General features: G+C 50.1%; 1 protein-coding gene across 2 annotated transcripts in view; it reads right to left on the bottom strand.

The window, feature by feature from the left end:
- SLC16A2 (solute carrier family 16 member 2) overlaps positions 1-14609 on the bottom strand; it is a 100622-nt gene that overhangs the window by 53086 nt on the left and 32927 nt on the right. Inside the window, exon 1 of one of the 2 annotated variants that reach the window (XM_023507155.2) lies at positions 6676-6835. The exons of the other annotated variant lie outside the window; for it this stretch is intronic. Within the exon in view, the coding sequence (XP_023362923.2) occupies positions 6676-6727 (52 nt within the window). The 5' untranslated portion in view covers positions 6728-6835. Of the gene's footprint in view, positions 1-6675; positions 6836-14609 lie in introns of those variants that run through there. 2 annotated transcript variants of the gene reach the window in all.

Raw genomic sequence — 14609 nt, 5'->3', positions numbered from 1 at the left:
CAAAATCTTAGAAGAACACATTTACAGACCCGTGGTCCAACTTCTGCATTTTATAGCGGAGGAAACTGAGGCCCAGAAAGGGCTAGGCCACAGCAGAACTGACATCAGACTCCAGGTTCCCTCAGAGCACAGCCATCCAGGAACGAGGACCAATGAATGCCCCAAGATGCACAGCAAAAGCATTTTTGCCCTTCACTCATGTCTGACTTCTCATGACCCCATTTGGGATTTTCTTGGCAGAGATACTTGTGTGGTCTGCCATTTCCTTCTCTGGCTCATTTCACAGATGAGGAAACCGAGGCAAGCAGGACAAAGTGACTTGCCCCAGGATCACATGGCTAGGAAGTGTCTGAGACTGTATTTGAATTTGGGCCCTCCTGACTCCAGGCCTAGGGCTCTATCTCCTGAACCATCTGGCTGTCCCCCATAGGCAACCCCAAGCAGAGGGCAAGATGAAGTGAGGGAGCTGAAGAGCTGTGTGTTTGGAACTGGAGAGAGAAGCTGTGATGACCTCAGATCATGTTTTTCGCTTTCATCTCTTTACAACTCATAAAGGTGGCACATCTGGGCTCTTTTGCTCCCAAGCCAGACCCATCTGGGTGTGGTTGGTCTTCCCACCCCTAACTCTTTGGGAGAGGCAGCCAGAGCGCCCCCGAAGCAGACGAGGATGTCCGGTTATTCCTGGTCAAGAGGACCTAAATAGTTCTCATTCCCAAAGGGTTGGGAGGGACCTGGAGAGGGGAAGTTCCGATGTTTGTAGGCAGCTCGGTCTGTGCCTCCCCACCCCTGTCTCCCACCTCAGGTCCCCATTCCTGTCTAGAAGGGCCCTTAAGAGCTCGTTAGAGGATCAAAGAATCAGAACAGGAAGGGCCCTTAGGTCATCTCATTGCAACTGTCTCGTATGATAGACAAAGAAACTGAGGCCCAGAGAAGGCAAGCCGCTTGCCCCTTGCTCCTAGCCCGACGCTTGAGCTCTGGGTCCCGCCACCCAGAGAAGGGCTCGGCGGTGAGGCCCCCAGCCCTGGTTAAACTCCGGCACTATTGAGACTGGTAACTCGCGGCCCTTCAAGGAAACTAATACTCCCATCAGCCCCAAGCTTTGCACGTGGGTCCATTTCCAAGTCTGCCCCGGAAGCCTTGGAAAGCCAGGGCCTCTGAAAGCCCTTTCACCAACCCCGTCCCCACTCTGACAGCTGTTTCCACCCCACGCTTCCCACTGTAAGGCCAAATCCGACGCTCACAGTGGGCTGGATACTGGCTGAAGTCAGACACCCCGCTGTTGCCATCTCCCTTGACTCAAAGATGGTGCAATAAACCTGGAACACACTGTGCCGGAATCCATTCCCCACCCACCACCCCTCGCTAATATATTCACAGGCTCACAGAACATCAGAGCGGGAAGGGGACGGAGGACGGCAGAGTCCGACAACACCGTGGAACGGCAAGCCGGAAGCGTTGGAAGGCGACGGCGGTGCCCGGTTTGAGATCAGAAGACCTGGGCTTAAAAACTTGGCCTGGTATTTGCTCTCTAGCTACTTACCCTTGGGCAAATCATCTCCCTTCTCTGGGCCTCAGTTTCCTCCTCCATAAAATGAAGGTGTTGGACCGACCTATCTCTAGGTTACGACATCTCTCGCTTTCCAGATGAGGCCCAAACAAAGGGAGAGGGGGCAGATGTTGGCCCAAGGGCCCCCAGATTGTGGTGGAGACAGTAGGTCCGGTCCCAGGATCCAGTTCTCCTTTCTCCCTGCCTGGAGCCCTTTCTGCTACTTGCCTTTCCCCCCTTCTCACTCCCACTCCCACCCCAAGCTTCCCTTCTCTCTGGCTAGAGTCCCTAATCTCCACACTGTTGGGAGGGAGGATTTCTGCCCAAAGCCTCCTGGGGAGGAGGCAGGAAAGATGGAGAATCCAGCCCCCAGGGTGTTCAGGGAAACCAAGAGCCAAGGCTTTGAATCACATCAAGCTTTTCCAAATCCCTTTATTTTGATAAAGATCCCAAGACTCCAAAGCCCCCAGCAGGATGTTTGTGCTCTTCAGTGGCAGCTCAGCCCAGGCAAGAGGCGAGAGGGAGTCGGGGAATCAGAAAATTACCTCCTTGTAAAAGTAGGTCACCATGTGCGTTGCCTAGCACCGCATGCGAAGGGCCCGCCAAGCCCATCCCGGCACCAGTGGCCTCTTTCAGCTTGCCCTCCTAGGACAGGGGATGGATTTGGAGGCAGAAGACCTGGGTTCGAATCCTGAGCGCTAGCTGTGAGCTTGGGCAAGCAGTACAGGGTAAAGAGTCACAGGACCTCTGCATTCTGCTACTGACTGCCTGTGTGACTTTGGGCAAGCCTCTCCACCTTGTTAGGCCTCGATTTCCCCAACTGTAAAATAAGGGAGAAGTTGAACTAGATGGCCCATGAGGTCCCTTGTAGCTCTAACTCTATGGGCCTGAGACTTATGGGGGCTGGATTCACTAGCTCTGACAAGCTCTCCCAATGGGCTTCCCTCCCCGGCAGTGAGGTGTGAAGAGATGCTCACACACTCTTGTAAACACTTCTCTTTTGGCCTCTGAGAGGACTAGGAGAAAAAGCTCATGGAGGAAGAGGCAAAATGGTGTTGGATTGGGGAGACTTGCAAGGGTTGTTATAGGAGATAGAAAACAGCTGCTCTCTTATCTTAGCAGAGGCCCGATTAGGAGAAGAAAACCTTACCATGGAGAAGGAACGGCTGAGGTTAAGACATAAGGTCTCTGGCCAAGCATCTTCCCCTCTTCTACCTCCGGAGCATCCCCCACACTTTAGCCAGGATATGTTTTTAAAGCTGAGATCTGGGCGTGTCACTCCTTGGTTTAAAAACCTTCAATAGCTCCCTACTGTTGCCTAAGCATAAAGTTCAAACTCTCCTACCAGGCATTCAAGGCCTCACATTATAAGGCACCACCTTATCTTTCTAGCCTTATCTCATAATTATTCCTCTCTGTGCTACACTCCCGACACCCTGGCCAGGCTCCCAGTCACTCCCGACAATCCGGGGGGCAGCCCCCAGTCCACTCTTGGCAGCCTGAACAGGGCCCCCCCCCGTCCACTCCCGCCTCCTTGCCTCTATTCACGGCACTGCCTGTACTTAGCCCTCATACGCCCTCTTTAGCTGCTAAGTTCCAAGCCATCCTTTGAAGCCCAACTTGGATTTCACCTCGTCCAGAAAACCTTCTGGAAACCCCTCCTTGGTAATAACTTGACCCCTCCGATCTCACCCAACCCTTGGCCTTATCCAACTCTGAGGGGCTTACCATATGTGTGTTTCAACTGTCTGCGTCTGTGTCCTATCGGCTCCAGGAGGGCAGAGAACCGGGCTTAGCTGAGCTTCCTGTGGGCAGCTAGGTGGCACAGTTAATAGAGCGCCGGGCCTGGAGGTGGGAAATTCTGAGGTCACATCTGGCCTCTGATACTGACCAGCTCTGTGATCCTGGCTGAGTCACGTAACCTTCTTTGCCTCAGTTTCCTCATCTGTAAAAATGAGCTAGAGAAGGAACTGGCAATCCACTCCAGTATCTTTGCCAAGAAAACCCCAGTTGTACGTGACTGAAAACGACTAAACAAGTTTTCTGTGTCTGCCAGTGAACAGCACAGCATTCTGTATACAGTAGGAGCTTAATACAATTTTAGCATCATATGTGTGCTGAAGAGCCATCATTGAACTCCTGCTCCTTAACTGCCATCAGCACCGGTTCTGCCTTCCCTCTTGACTACCCACTTGGTTTCGAGACCTTGGCCTTGCTCTGGCCCACAGCAAAACAACTTGGCCCTTGTGTTGATGTCCTCACTCTTTCCGTCCTGATGTGTGTCCAGTTCTCTCTTGGTCTCGGTCCCCATATTTAACCAGGCCTGTCCCGTTCCAGCCCAGAGTCCTGACATCCCCCCTCTTACTGCCAGACCTGAGGAAAACCGGCCAGGTTTCTGTCACTGGCGAAGTATCCTAACTCTGCCCTATAACCGGGATGCTAAGGGGAGACAGGAATGGGAAGGGATGAAAAGGAAGGGGAGAGGGAAAAGTGCTGAATTAGGAGTGCGCCCTTGCCTTCTGTCCCAGCTCTGTTCCTTGCTCTCTGGGCCATTTGGCCAGTCCTGTAGCCCTGATGGTAAAATGGGCGATTGGGTTTGATAGAGTCTAAGTCCCTGAAAATCCAAGATTGATCTTACGGCTGGAAGTGTGGTTGGGGCGAGACACGAACATAGAGGGTCTGAGACCTTAATGCTTAAAACAAAGGGAAAAGGCTCACGGGGGACACAGGCCGATCTACTGAAAAACCCACCGTCCTCCGGAAGATCCTCAAAGAACAGCTACCCCAGGTGATACTGAGTTCACCCAAAAGACCCACCTACTTTGTCATCAGCATCCGCCCATAGCTGGAAAGCCCATAGCTGTTGGTTTTCTTTTCTTTTCTTTTCTTTTTTTTATAGCCTTTTATTTTACAAAACATATGCATAGGTAATTTGGCTGTTGGCTTTTGAGCCAGACAAAATCTGGAACATGGCTTAGTCCACTGGCTCTAAGTGAGGAAACTGAGGCCCGGGGGGAGGAAGGTAGAAGAGCCTGAGATCTGAAGCCCTTTCCTTTGACTGTAATCATTTGGGAGCTTTTTTCACTACCCTGCTCTTGAAAACTTCCCTGTAATCCACGCAGTGGTTTCCCTGTAGAGCCCTTCAGCTCTGACTGTCCCCTTTCCGGGACAGAGGGAAGGCTCTCACATGGCCACTGAATGGAGGTGTCCCAGGAAGAGGAAGGCCAGATGGGTGGAGATAACAGAACAGAGCCCTAGGGGCTGACTTCCTTCCTGCCCTCTGCAAATAGAAGGAGTTCTACAATATTCTCCCAGGCTTCTCGCTTTCTAAAGCTTTGATTTCACATGAAAAACCACACACGCACCAGTCGGGGAGACTGTACAAGCACATTCTTGGGCGCTGACTCACGGGTTGGGGTGGCGGAGGCAGCAGGGGGTGGTGGTGCAGGGGGAGCAGTGTCGGGAATCTGAAAAGACCAGCAAACAAATGGAGGCTGGCGGGAGACTATTCTATGGGAAGAGGGGAGGCCACGCCACTGGCTTTGCGCTCCCAAGGGAACACCTGGCCATAAACCCAGGGCCAAAAAGGAACCAGCCGGCGGCCTGAAAAGGACATCGGGCTGCCCTCCATCCCACTCATGCCGCGTGTCTTAGGGAGGCCCGAGGATGCGATCAGACCCAAAGAGTGGCGCACTGGCACTCAGGAGACCAGGGTCGAATTCCCAGCCTACTTCTTGCTCCCCGCATTAACCTCGATCAAATGATTTCTCTCGTTTCCTCTCAGTAATCACCTAATCCCTGAAGTCTCTGCCATTGGAGAGAACTGGTGCACTTCTGCCATGACCTCCTCCAGAGTCTCCTTGTGGGGTGGAGGGCCCTCCCCACTCAGGAAGACTCTGCCAGTTTCTACCCAATCAATGGCTTCCGGAACCACGGTGGTGACATTTGTCTGGGGCCCAGCCGAGCCAGGAAGACTTAGTTTATCCCCAGTGAGTTGGTCCATCACCAGTAGGGTGACTACTTTGTCAGGAATTCTCTGGCTCACAGTAGCCGGGCCATTTTAAACAAAGCAGAGTTCCTTAAAGTCAGAATATTAACTGTTCCAAGGGCCCTTCTGGAGCGAACATTTTACAGTCTGCATTCTAAGGGTTCAAGAGTGCTGTTGGACTCGGAGTTAGGAGAGACTTGGACACAAAGACCGCCTCTGATGCTGACTAGCCGGGTAATCATGAATATGTCACTTCGATTCCCCGAGCCTCAGTTTCCTCATCTGTAAAAGAGAGAAGCAGAAGCCCTAGCATATCTGTCTCTGCCACGGTTGTTGATGTAAAGCTCTGCTACAAACCCAAACCTACTATGTATATTTTGGTGTCGGCCATAAAGATCACGACCTTGGTGCAAAAGGTGCTCCAAAGTGCATGTGTGCTCACCCCTGGGCATCTCTGTGTAATGCAGCTCTTCCCTTGGGGGCCTCCAGGAGGAGGAAGAAGGCACTAAGGAGGCCAAAACCAGGCCACAGATGGGATGGGATGATGGCATCCGGAAGGGATCCGGAATAGGGTTGAGGACAAGCTGGGGGAGGGGGGCAGGAAGGAAACTGGACTAAGAGGCAGCAGGACCCAGGGAGGAAGGCAGCAACCTCATGAATCACTGCCCACAATACTGAGAAGACCTTGCAAAATCCACTGCTGCCTCAGGTTGGAGGAGGAGGTGTGTGTGTGTGTGTGTGTGTGTGTGTGTGTGTGTGTGTGTATGTGGAAGGACAGGGGTGGCTAGGAGCCAGGGAGTGTGTGTGAGGGGGGCCTTCTCTGTCCCAAGAGCAGGGCTCGGCCTCCTGCCAGCTGGAGAAAGGCCGACAGGCACGGGAGGTAGAAGCTCTTTCCTAGCTTTCCTTCTGCAGGCTAAGGGTGGCAATGAGCATCGGGAGAGCCACAGAATGGCTTGGAAAGGGGCAAGATGGGAACTCTAGATCTGCCTCAAGGTCTACCACTCAGGAAACTACCATGACTCCCTAGTGCCTTTAGGATCAAATATGAACTCGACTATTTGCCGTTTAAAAGTTCTTTATCATCTAGTTCCCAAACTACCTTTTCAACTCAGTTCTGCACAAATTCCCTTTCTGTACTTACTGGTCCAGTCACGCCAGCTTCTCGTTCCGCTTCTCGTACCATCTCCCATCATCCATCTCTGCCTTTGTACTTCCTGGAACGAACACCCTCGTCACTTCCACCATTTAGAATTTCTTACTCTCCCAAACTGGGAAGGTGGGACACAAGCTAAGTCTGCCCTGCCGCTGGTACCATCCTCTCAATTCCTTTATGTGTGTTCCAGACACATGTACGTACAAAATCTCTCACTTCTCAAGCCATGAGACCCTAAAAGTAGCAGAGAAGGTGCCAGCCCGCCTCAGGAAAGGGACTGGGAATATCCTTCACCAGTTAAATCACAGGGCCGGGAAACAATTGCATATCCATATGGGGATTTGTAGCATGTCTTCCATGATAGAATGTAACCTCCTTGAGGTCAGAGAGAATTTCTTTTGCATATCTGGATCGCCTGGGACAAAACTGGGTACCTGCTGGGTACTTAATATATGCCTGTTGATTCATTGATTGGGCCGGGGGCTTCCAACCCGAGTTCTGCTTTTTTTCTTTGTTGTTTGTGGTGGTGGTAATTTTTTTTTTTTGCAAGGCAACTGGGGTTAAGCGACTTGCCCACGGTCACACAGCTAAGAAGTATTAAGTGTCTGAGGCCAGATCCGAACTCAGGGCTCCTGACTTCAGGGCCACTGTTCTATGTCCTGTACCATCTAGCTGGCTCCGAATATATCTTCTCCTCTCTAGGGCTCAGCTCCCTCATGTGTAACGTGAGACGTTGGACTAGATGATCTTGGAAGTCCCAAGTTTAATCTTCGATGATCTATGTCATTCCTAGCTCCATGCTCCCTCCCAGCCCTGACATTCCATGTTCTAAGATCTTTCAGATGTGATATTCTCTGTTCTAAGGACCCTCCTGGCCCTGGTTCAATGTTCTAAGGTCCCAATTCAGCTAGAACATGTATGGATGTCGCAATATTTCAACTCTAATGCTCTCCATACTGTGTTCTAAGGTTCCGCCCAGCTCTGACACTGAACGTGGTAGAGGTTCTAGGCTTCTGTTGGGGGGAAGGGGAGGGTAGAGTGGGCTTGGCCTCTGGGACCATGACACATGCTGACCTTGTCCTGCAGAGGGAAGGGAAGAGCGTTGCCCTTCAGAGTTGTCCAACGGGCTGCCCTGGCTTTGGGAGTCTGGGTATAACCCCAGGGTCAGGAGCCAAAGTGAGATGGGATTTCTTTTGTGCTCGCTTTTCAGGGTCACTCGTGTGGAGTTTTCTAAGCCAGTGAAACCCCGGGGCCAGCCTTTGCCTGGGAGAAGGCCCCAGGAATGGGCTTCTGCCACTGCCGCCTCTTATTATAATTCGACTTCCTAACCCATAATCACAATGACCTGAATTTATCAAAGGTTGCATGCCAAGGATCTCCAAGCACCTCACCCACATTCTCTCCTCCGAAGCCGTTATCTTCCATCTTGAAGATCTAGATGACTGGCCCTAGAGCCCACAGAGGGATGGGATGAAAAGCCATTGTTAGAAGCCGAACCCTCCAGAGTCCCAGTGAGGGCCAGGATTTCCGCCCTCTCTGTTGCCCTGGAAGGGTGGTGAGAAGGATGCCCCACCTGATCTCACTGAGGTATCTAGCCTAGTCTAGCTGGGGGAGAAGTATGAGACAAAAGACATACCGAAGGAAAGTGACTTGACCAACGTCTCTGCTTCTTTCCTCCTCTGTGACCCAGCCTAGCATAGAGCCGAGTACACAGTATGTGAGCCATAAACACTTGTTGATTGATTGACTGATGAAATATAATCCCTCCTGTTTTTTATCCCCTCGGGGCTTTATCGTCTGTTTGCCAGGATGACAGCTGGCTAATCTGAGAAACCAATCTGTGCTAATAGGTTAGTAGGTGCCGAGGGCCTAATGTGAATGTATGTGGCTATGGCATTGCCTTAATTTCCAAAGAGCTTACTTAAGTTGTAGGCTTTCCCATTTTCCAGATAAGCTCATTGAGGTCTAATGAGATCAAGGGCTCTCCTCTCCTCCGATCCGATCTGTCGTCGCGACCCAAGTCATTGCTCCACAGCACAACCTCCGATCATGGTAGTCTCCTACCCGCCCGACATCCCTACCCCCTGGGAAAAAAATCCACACTCCTGAACTTGGCACCCAAGATCCTCTACTTCGACACCCCATCCCTATACTTTTCCAGCCTTATAATATCCAGAATCATAAAATGTTAGCGATGGAAGGGAACCTTAGAAGTCATCTAGTTCATCTCTCTCTCTTTGTGAAAAACCGAGGCCCAGACCTAACTTCAGGTTACGTGACATCCAGCTCTTCTGACTCTTCAGTCTAATGTTCTTATTGCTAGAGCACACCACATACTATGAGGCCCAGCTCCCGGCCTGAAGTGATCCATCCCTTTTTCCCTGGAACGCTCATCCCACCTCGTTCGAGCCCGTCGACCCCTTCGCTTTCTGTTTGGTACCATAGTAAATTGTGCTAATCTCTCTCCTGGCTGCCTGGAAGAGTGCCCGGCTTGATGTTTCACCCAGCCTTGCCATTTTTCTTCTCATTGCCTTTGCCATTGTACCTGACCTGTTTCCAACTCCTCAGGAAATTAAACTGCTAATGGATTCTGGGCTCATGTCACAGTAGATGTCCAAGGGTTAATGTCACCCTCTCCCTTAACACATGGATCTTGGATTTATTTGCTGAAAAGAGAGAGACTGGGGAGAAGGGGTCGGACCTTTGAATGGCCTTCGTCCTCCATCCATGGTAGGGCTGACCTTGGGCCATGAACTTTGGGACTCGTGACAGAGCTGTCATATGTTTCTTGTGAGAGTTTGGGGCCTGGGCCCAAGTGACCCTGACCTCCTGGATGGGCTGTGGGACTCAGGGAGAGAGGAAATATGGAGAGAGTCACAGTTTTTCTTAAGCACCCATTATGGGCCTGAACTTGTTACAGGTGAGATGGGGGAGCCACTCAAAGTCTAAAATAAGGGAAGCAGGTGGTGTAGACTAGGGGCCAAACACAGGAGTTGGAAGAGCTGAGTTCTAATCCTGCTTTAACCATGTGACCTTAAGTAAGCCATTTATCTTTTGTGCTTCAGTTTCCTCACCTATAAAATAATATGTTGAGATCAGATGGCCTCTAAGGTCCTTTCCAGGATTAACAATGTATAGAATTTGATGCCTTTGTTACTGTTTGAGTGGTCGGCCCCATGCTTCTGTTAGCTGAGACCGATCAGATTATGCCGAGGGAAACTTCAAGGAGGATGCGTTGAGCAAGGGATCCTTTGGGTTGCCAGTTATGATGGAGTCAGGGAAATCAGGCTGAAATATGCATAAGAATGGTAATAAGTGGGATGTTTAAATGGCAGCCAGGCTATTCAGCATCCCTTCTCCTTGGCTTAGGGAAAGAGTACAGGACTAGAAGTCTCTCAGGTTCTCGTCCTGTACAGGCAGACCTCGCTTTATGACTCCCCTGACTGGCCAATCCCATCCCTCTCCACGTCTTTGGGCCTTCCCATCTCCTGAGATACAACAATATTGAAACTGGGCCAGTGAATAACCCTACACTGGCCTCAATTAAGCATTCAAGAGCGAGGAAAAGTCGATCGACTCGGCAAACTTCATCTTTGTCTTATTTTAAGAAATCGCCACAGCCGCCCCGACCTTCGGCAGCCACCACCCGAGCAGTCGGCAGCCGTCGGTGTCGACTCGAGACCCTCCACTGGCAAAAAGATTGCGACTCACCAATGGCTCAGATGATTGCACTTTTTAGAAAGAAAGTATTTTTTAATTAAGTATGTGCATTGTTTTTTTTTTTTAAGACTGAATGCTGTCACAAACATAATAGACTACAGTACAGTGTACTGTACTGTACAGGTACAGTGTAGACATATCTTTCATATGCACTGGGAAACCCAAACATTCTCGAAATTGGCTTTATTGTGGTGGTCTGGAACCAAAGTCACAATATCTCCAGGGATGTGTGACCCTGACCAAGCTGTTTCCTTTCTTCAGACCTCAGTTTCCTCCTCAGTAACATGAGAGGCTTAGATTTGAGGATTTCCAAGATCTTTTCCAGTTCTGGTATTCTGTGTTCCCCGAAGGTTCATGTTCTCTGTCTCCAAGCTTTGACCATCTGTGCTCTAAGACCCCCGCCCTGCTCCTGGCTCTGAAAATCTCTCTATGCTAAAGTCCTTTCTGATATTCTCTCTGTTGTACATCCTCATTTCAGGTCTGCCTTTCTCTGGGTCCCCCCACTTGTGACATTACGTGTTCAAAGATCCCTAAATCCTATGATCTCCTGGATTCAGATCCTGGCTCTAATGACCACAAGTCCTTTTCTCTTTGTGGACCTCAGTTTCCTTCTCTGTAAAATAAGAAGGTTGGCCTCTATAGGCTCAACTCTAAATGGAGGCTCTTTTCATTCATCTGCCACAGTGGCTCCACACAAAGCAGGCACTGAGATTTTTTTAAGCTGCCGTGGAAGTCATGTCTCTCCTATGAGACCCAGATGAGGGAGAAGTGGAGTTTTATCACTGTTCCACATAGAGGCAGCACTCCTCTGGCCTCTCCCCCACCTGGTGGCACCGGCCTTGGCTTTCGGGAGGCCTGCCCACTGATAACATCGTACTCCTGTGCCTGCCAGCACTCATGCTAATTGGAGCCAACGTTCATCCGCTCCTGTGTTCGATACGGGGCACCTCCAAGCCATCAGAAGCATCTCATTTTAGCAGTCTCAATCTCTTTCCGGAGCTCCCCAGATACAAGGATTTTCCAGTGCCCAAGGCAGCTGTGCCTGATGCCGAGAGCAGTTTGCCCAATCTGGGTCCTAGGGTACCACAGACTGCCCGGTATAGAGGCCAGAGATCTGGATTTGCATCTTGACCTTGACGCAGACTCGTGGTGCCATCCTGGGCAAGTTACCTCTTCTCTGAACCTCCCCTGGCAAATGGAGATAAGTCTCTGTGTACCGTCATGTAGGTCACCGATGTGAACCATTGCAATCGGCATCAGGACTGCCCACATCGATTGCTTAGTGCTATCTAGAGAGGCAAAGTCATTGTGGTCATAACCTTGAGTCTGCTATGTTCTCAAGATCTGACTATGAGCAAGTCATTTGCCCTTTGAGTTGCAGATGGGAATCTGTAAAATGGGGATTATAAGATCCTCACCACTTACTTCCTAGAGTGTTGAGAGAACCCATGAATAACTCCATTTCTGTAGTATGAAAGATTTCACTGGTACTTTCCTCCCAACCCCAGGCACTCCCACTGTGAGTCTGGCATTACCCAGTCAGACCCACTCATCACTTCGATTGTTTCCTGCATCGGAGCACTCAGAGTGGGCAAGATAGAGAAAAGCCCACATTTGTCCTCCTGCTGGTTCTCCTCCTCACTCCACCCTCACCCGGAGCCAAACTCTTGGCCCACAAGAAGCAGACAGTCATGCCAGCAGGGGCATGCCGGGGCCCATGGGCCTGTGATGAAATTCGGGCCTGTGACGCAGAGGATAGGTTGCGACGTGGGTGTGATGGAATGGCCCAGGGATTGTGTGCCCCCTGGCCCCAACCTACCCTGCCGTGACCCAGGTCTGAACTTTCTTCCGCATCATCAGACCGAATGGGCCCTGGGGTCCGGGGTACCAGTGGAGAATGGAGACCCGGGTTTGAGTCTTGTTTGGGTTTGTGTGTTTAACAAGGTTGGGGAATACACGTCCTCATGAGAAAAGACACGGTTTGAAGAGATATAATAAAGATGCTGCAACAGAGAGAATAAGGAACAGATCGCATCTCTATTCTGTACAGGGCCAAACTTTAATCAGGGCTATTTTCTCCTTAATCAAGCCTTTTCTGTTTCTGAGGGGGAAAGAGCAGTTTTGAGGGCTAGACAAAAGGTCTGGAACCTACCTATTACCTATTACCTATTACCAGTTTCTATATTGACCAACTCACAAGGTGGTTCCTCAGTTTGCTTCTCTGTGAAACAATCACATTGACAACTTCTCCCTGATATCCTCTGTTCTAAGGTCCCTCTCTGACGTTTCATACTGTAGATTCTCTCCGGATGCTAAAGTCGCTTCAGGTTCTGACACTTTGCAAATCTATCACACTAAATACATAGGTCAAAACCACATGTACTTGACACAGGCAGTCCTTGAATCCTACGCTGGTTTACATTGTAAGCAGACATGATAAAACTTGCATCCATAGAAAGAATATTATAATCAGAGGTTCCTGACGGAGGGGCAAAGGACCACACACGTGAAAGGTAATCTGCGCTAAGTGAGATTCTCAAGGCACTACCTGGTCCCGTGACCACGGAAGCTTTCCAAAGTGGGGAGGCAAACCAGAGAAACAGTGAACAACCACGCAGACTTTAATGTGCTCCAGGATTCAACTAAATGCTACCAAGGCCCAAGCAATTTTTTTATTCTCATATATCAGAAGGCAAAGGAATAACAACAGGGTGTTCACAGACTTCAGAAAGGCTTCTTGGGGAAAACTTAGGAGCAGCTAGTCAACAAATCGGAGAACGTCAAAGCCGGAAGGGAGCCGAAACGTGATCTCAAACCCAGGAAGAAAATGACTTGTCCAAAGTCTCGGTGCTAAAGCCAAGATGGGAGCCTGACTCTCAAAATGATGCTCGTCCTACCTTGCCCAATGGCCTCACTGTATGTTGATAACAAGAACTCATTATGGGGAAGGCTGGATCAGTCAGATGTTATGGGTGGCTGGTGAATGGGAATTCTGGGGTAATGAAGAAAACTTTTCTGAGGGAAATAAGTACTGACAGAGTAAGACCTGCTCACTCATAAAAATGAAACGGAGCCCAAGATCCTACATCCTGAACACTTGAACCCAAAATGAAGAGGAGGGAAAAGGCGGGCTGGATTCCTGTTCTATCCCAAATCTCACTGTGCAATGGCTCAGGGACAGGGACCAACCTTCCATAAAATAAGTTCAAGAGTCAGCAAGCCAAAAAACCCTTCTTAGTCGTTTTAATGCCCTTGGATCCTTCCCACCTGGTTATTCACGGTTATTCCCTTCTCTTATCACCTTCTTCACTGGCCGGTCCCACCGCTGGCCCGCAATTGGAATACTGGTAGTCTTGGCCCAGGAAGAATCCCAGAACCTCTTAGTTTGAATGGCCCACATCTAGTCCTTCCCATAATTAACAAACCCTTCCTCCATAACATCCCCAACAAGTGCTCATCTAGCCTCCCTGCTTGAAGACTTCCAGTGACAGAGAACTCACTACCCTGAGGCAGTCCATTTGACTTTGGACAGCTGTGATTGGTAGAAAGTTTTTGTTCCTTATCCCAAGCCTAAATCTGTCTCTAAATCTAAATCTAAATCTGTTTCTCCTACTACTCTTGGTTCTTTCTGATGGATCCAGGCAGAGTAAGGTCAATCCCTCTTGTAATATGACAGACCTGACAGGTATTTGAAAACAACTCTCATGTCCCCCGAGTTTTGTTTTTCCCAGTTCCTTCGACTGATGTGGCCTACTACCCATGTGACCAAGCATGCGAGTCACTTATCTGGGCCTCGGTTTGCTCATCTGTAAAATGAAAGTTCTGGACTTCTGAGATCCCTTTTAGCTATGAGCTCATTTCCGTGAGGGTATTTCTTGGGGGGGGATTCTAAGTAGGAGGAAGAAGGAGAGGCTAAGTTTAGGTGGGAAGGGTATGGCCCAAGGGCAAACTCAGCCGCCAACCCCAGGAGTTCCCCTTCTTGGGATAAATCAAGGCCCTTTCAGTCTGCCTAACCACAGGCTGCTGGCTCTGGGCCTGTTCTAGCAGGTGACCTAGTTAGAGGGGTGTGTAGCTGAGGGAATCAGAGAGCTGATGAGCCCCACCGGGAGTTACAAAGCATGCCAAGAGGGATCCTGAAAAGCAGAGCAAGAATGCCCTTGGGCGCCCACATCTCACAGGAAGGAGAAGTCACTTGCTCGTGG

This window comes from Sarcophilus harrisii, chromosome X (assembly GCF_902635505.1).
Source record: "Sarcophilus harrisii chromosome X, mSarHar1.11, whole genome shotgun sequence".
NCBI classification, from domain to species: Eukaryota; Metazoa; Chordata; class Mammalia; order Dasyuromorphia; family Dasyuridae; genus Sarcophilus; species Sarcophilus harrisii.
This window is presented reverse-complemented; position numbering and strand designations above follow the sequence as displayed.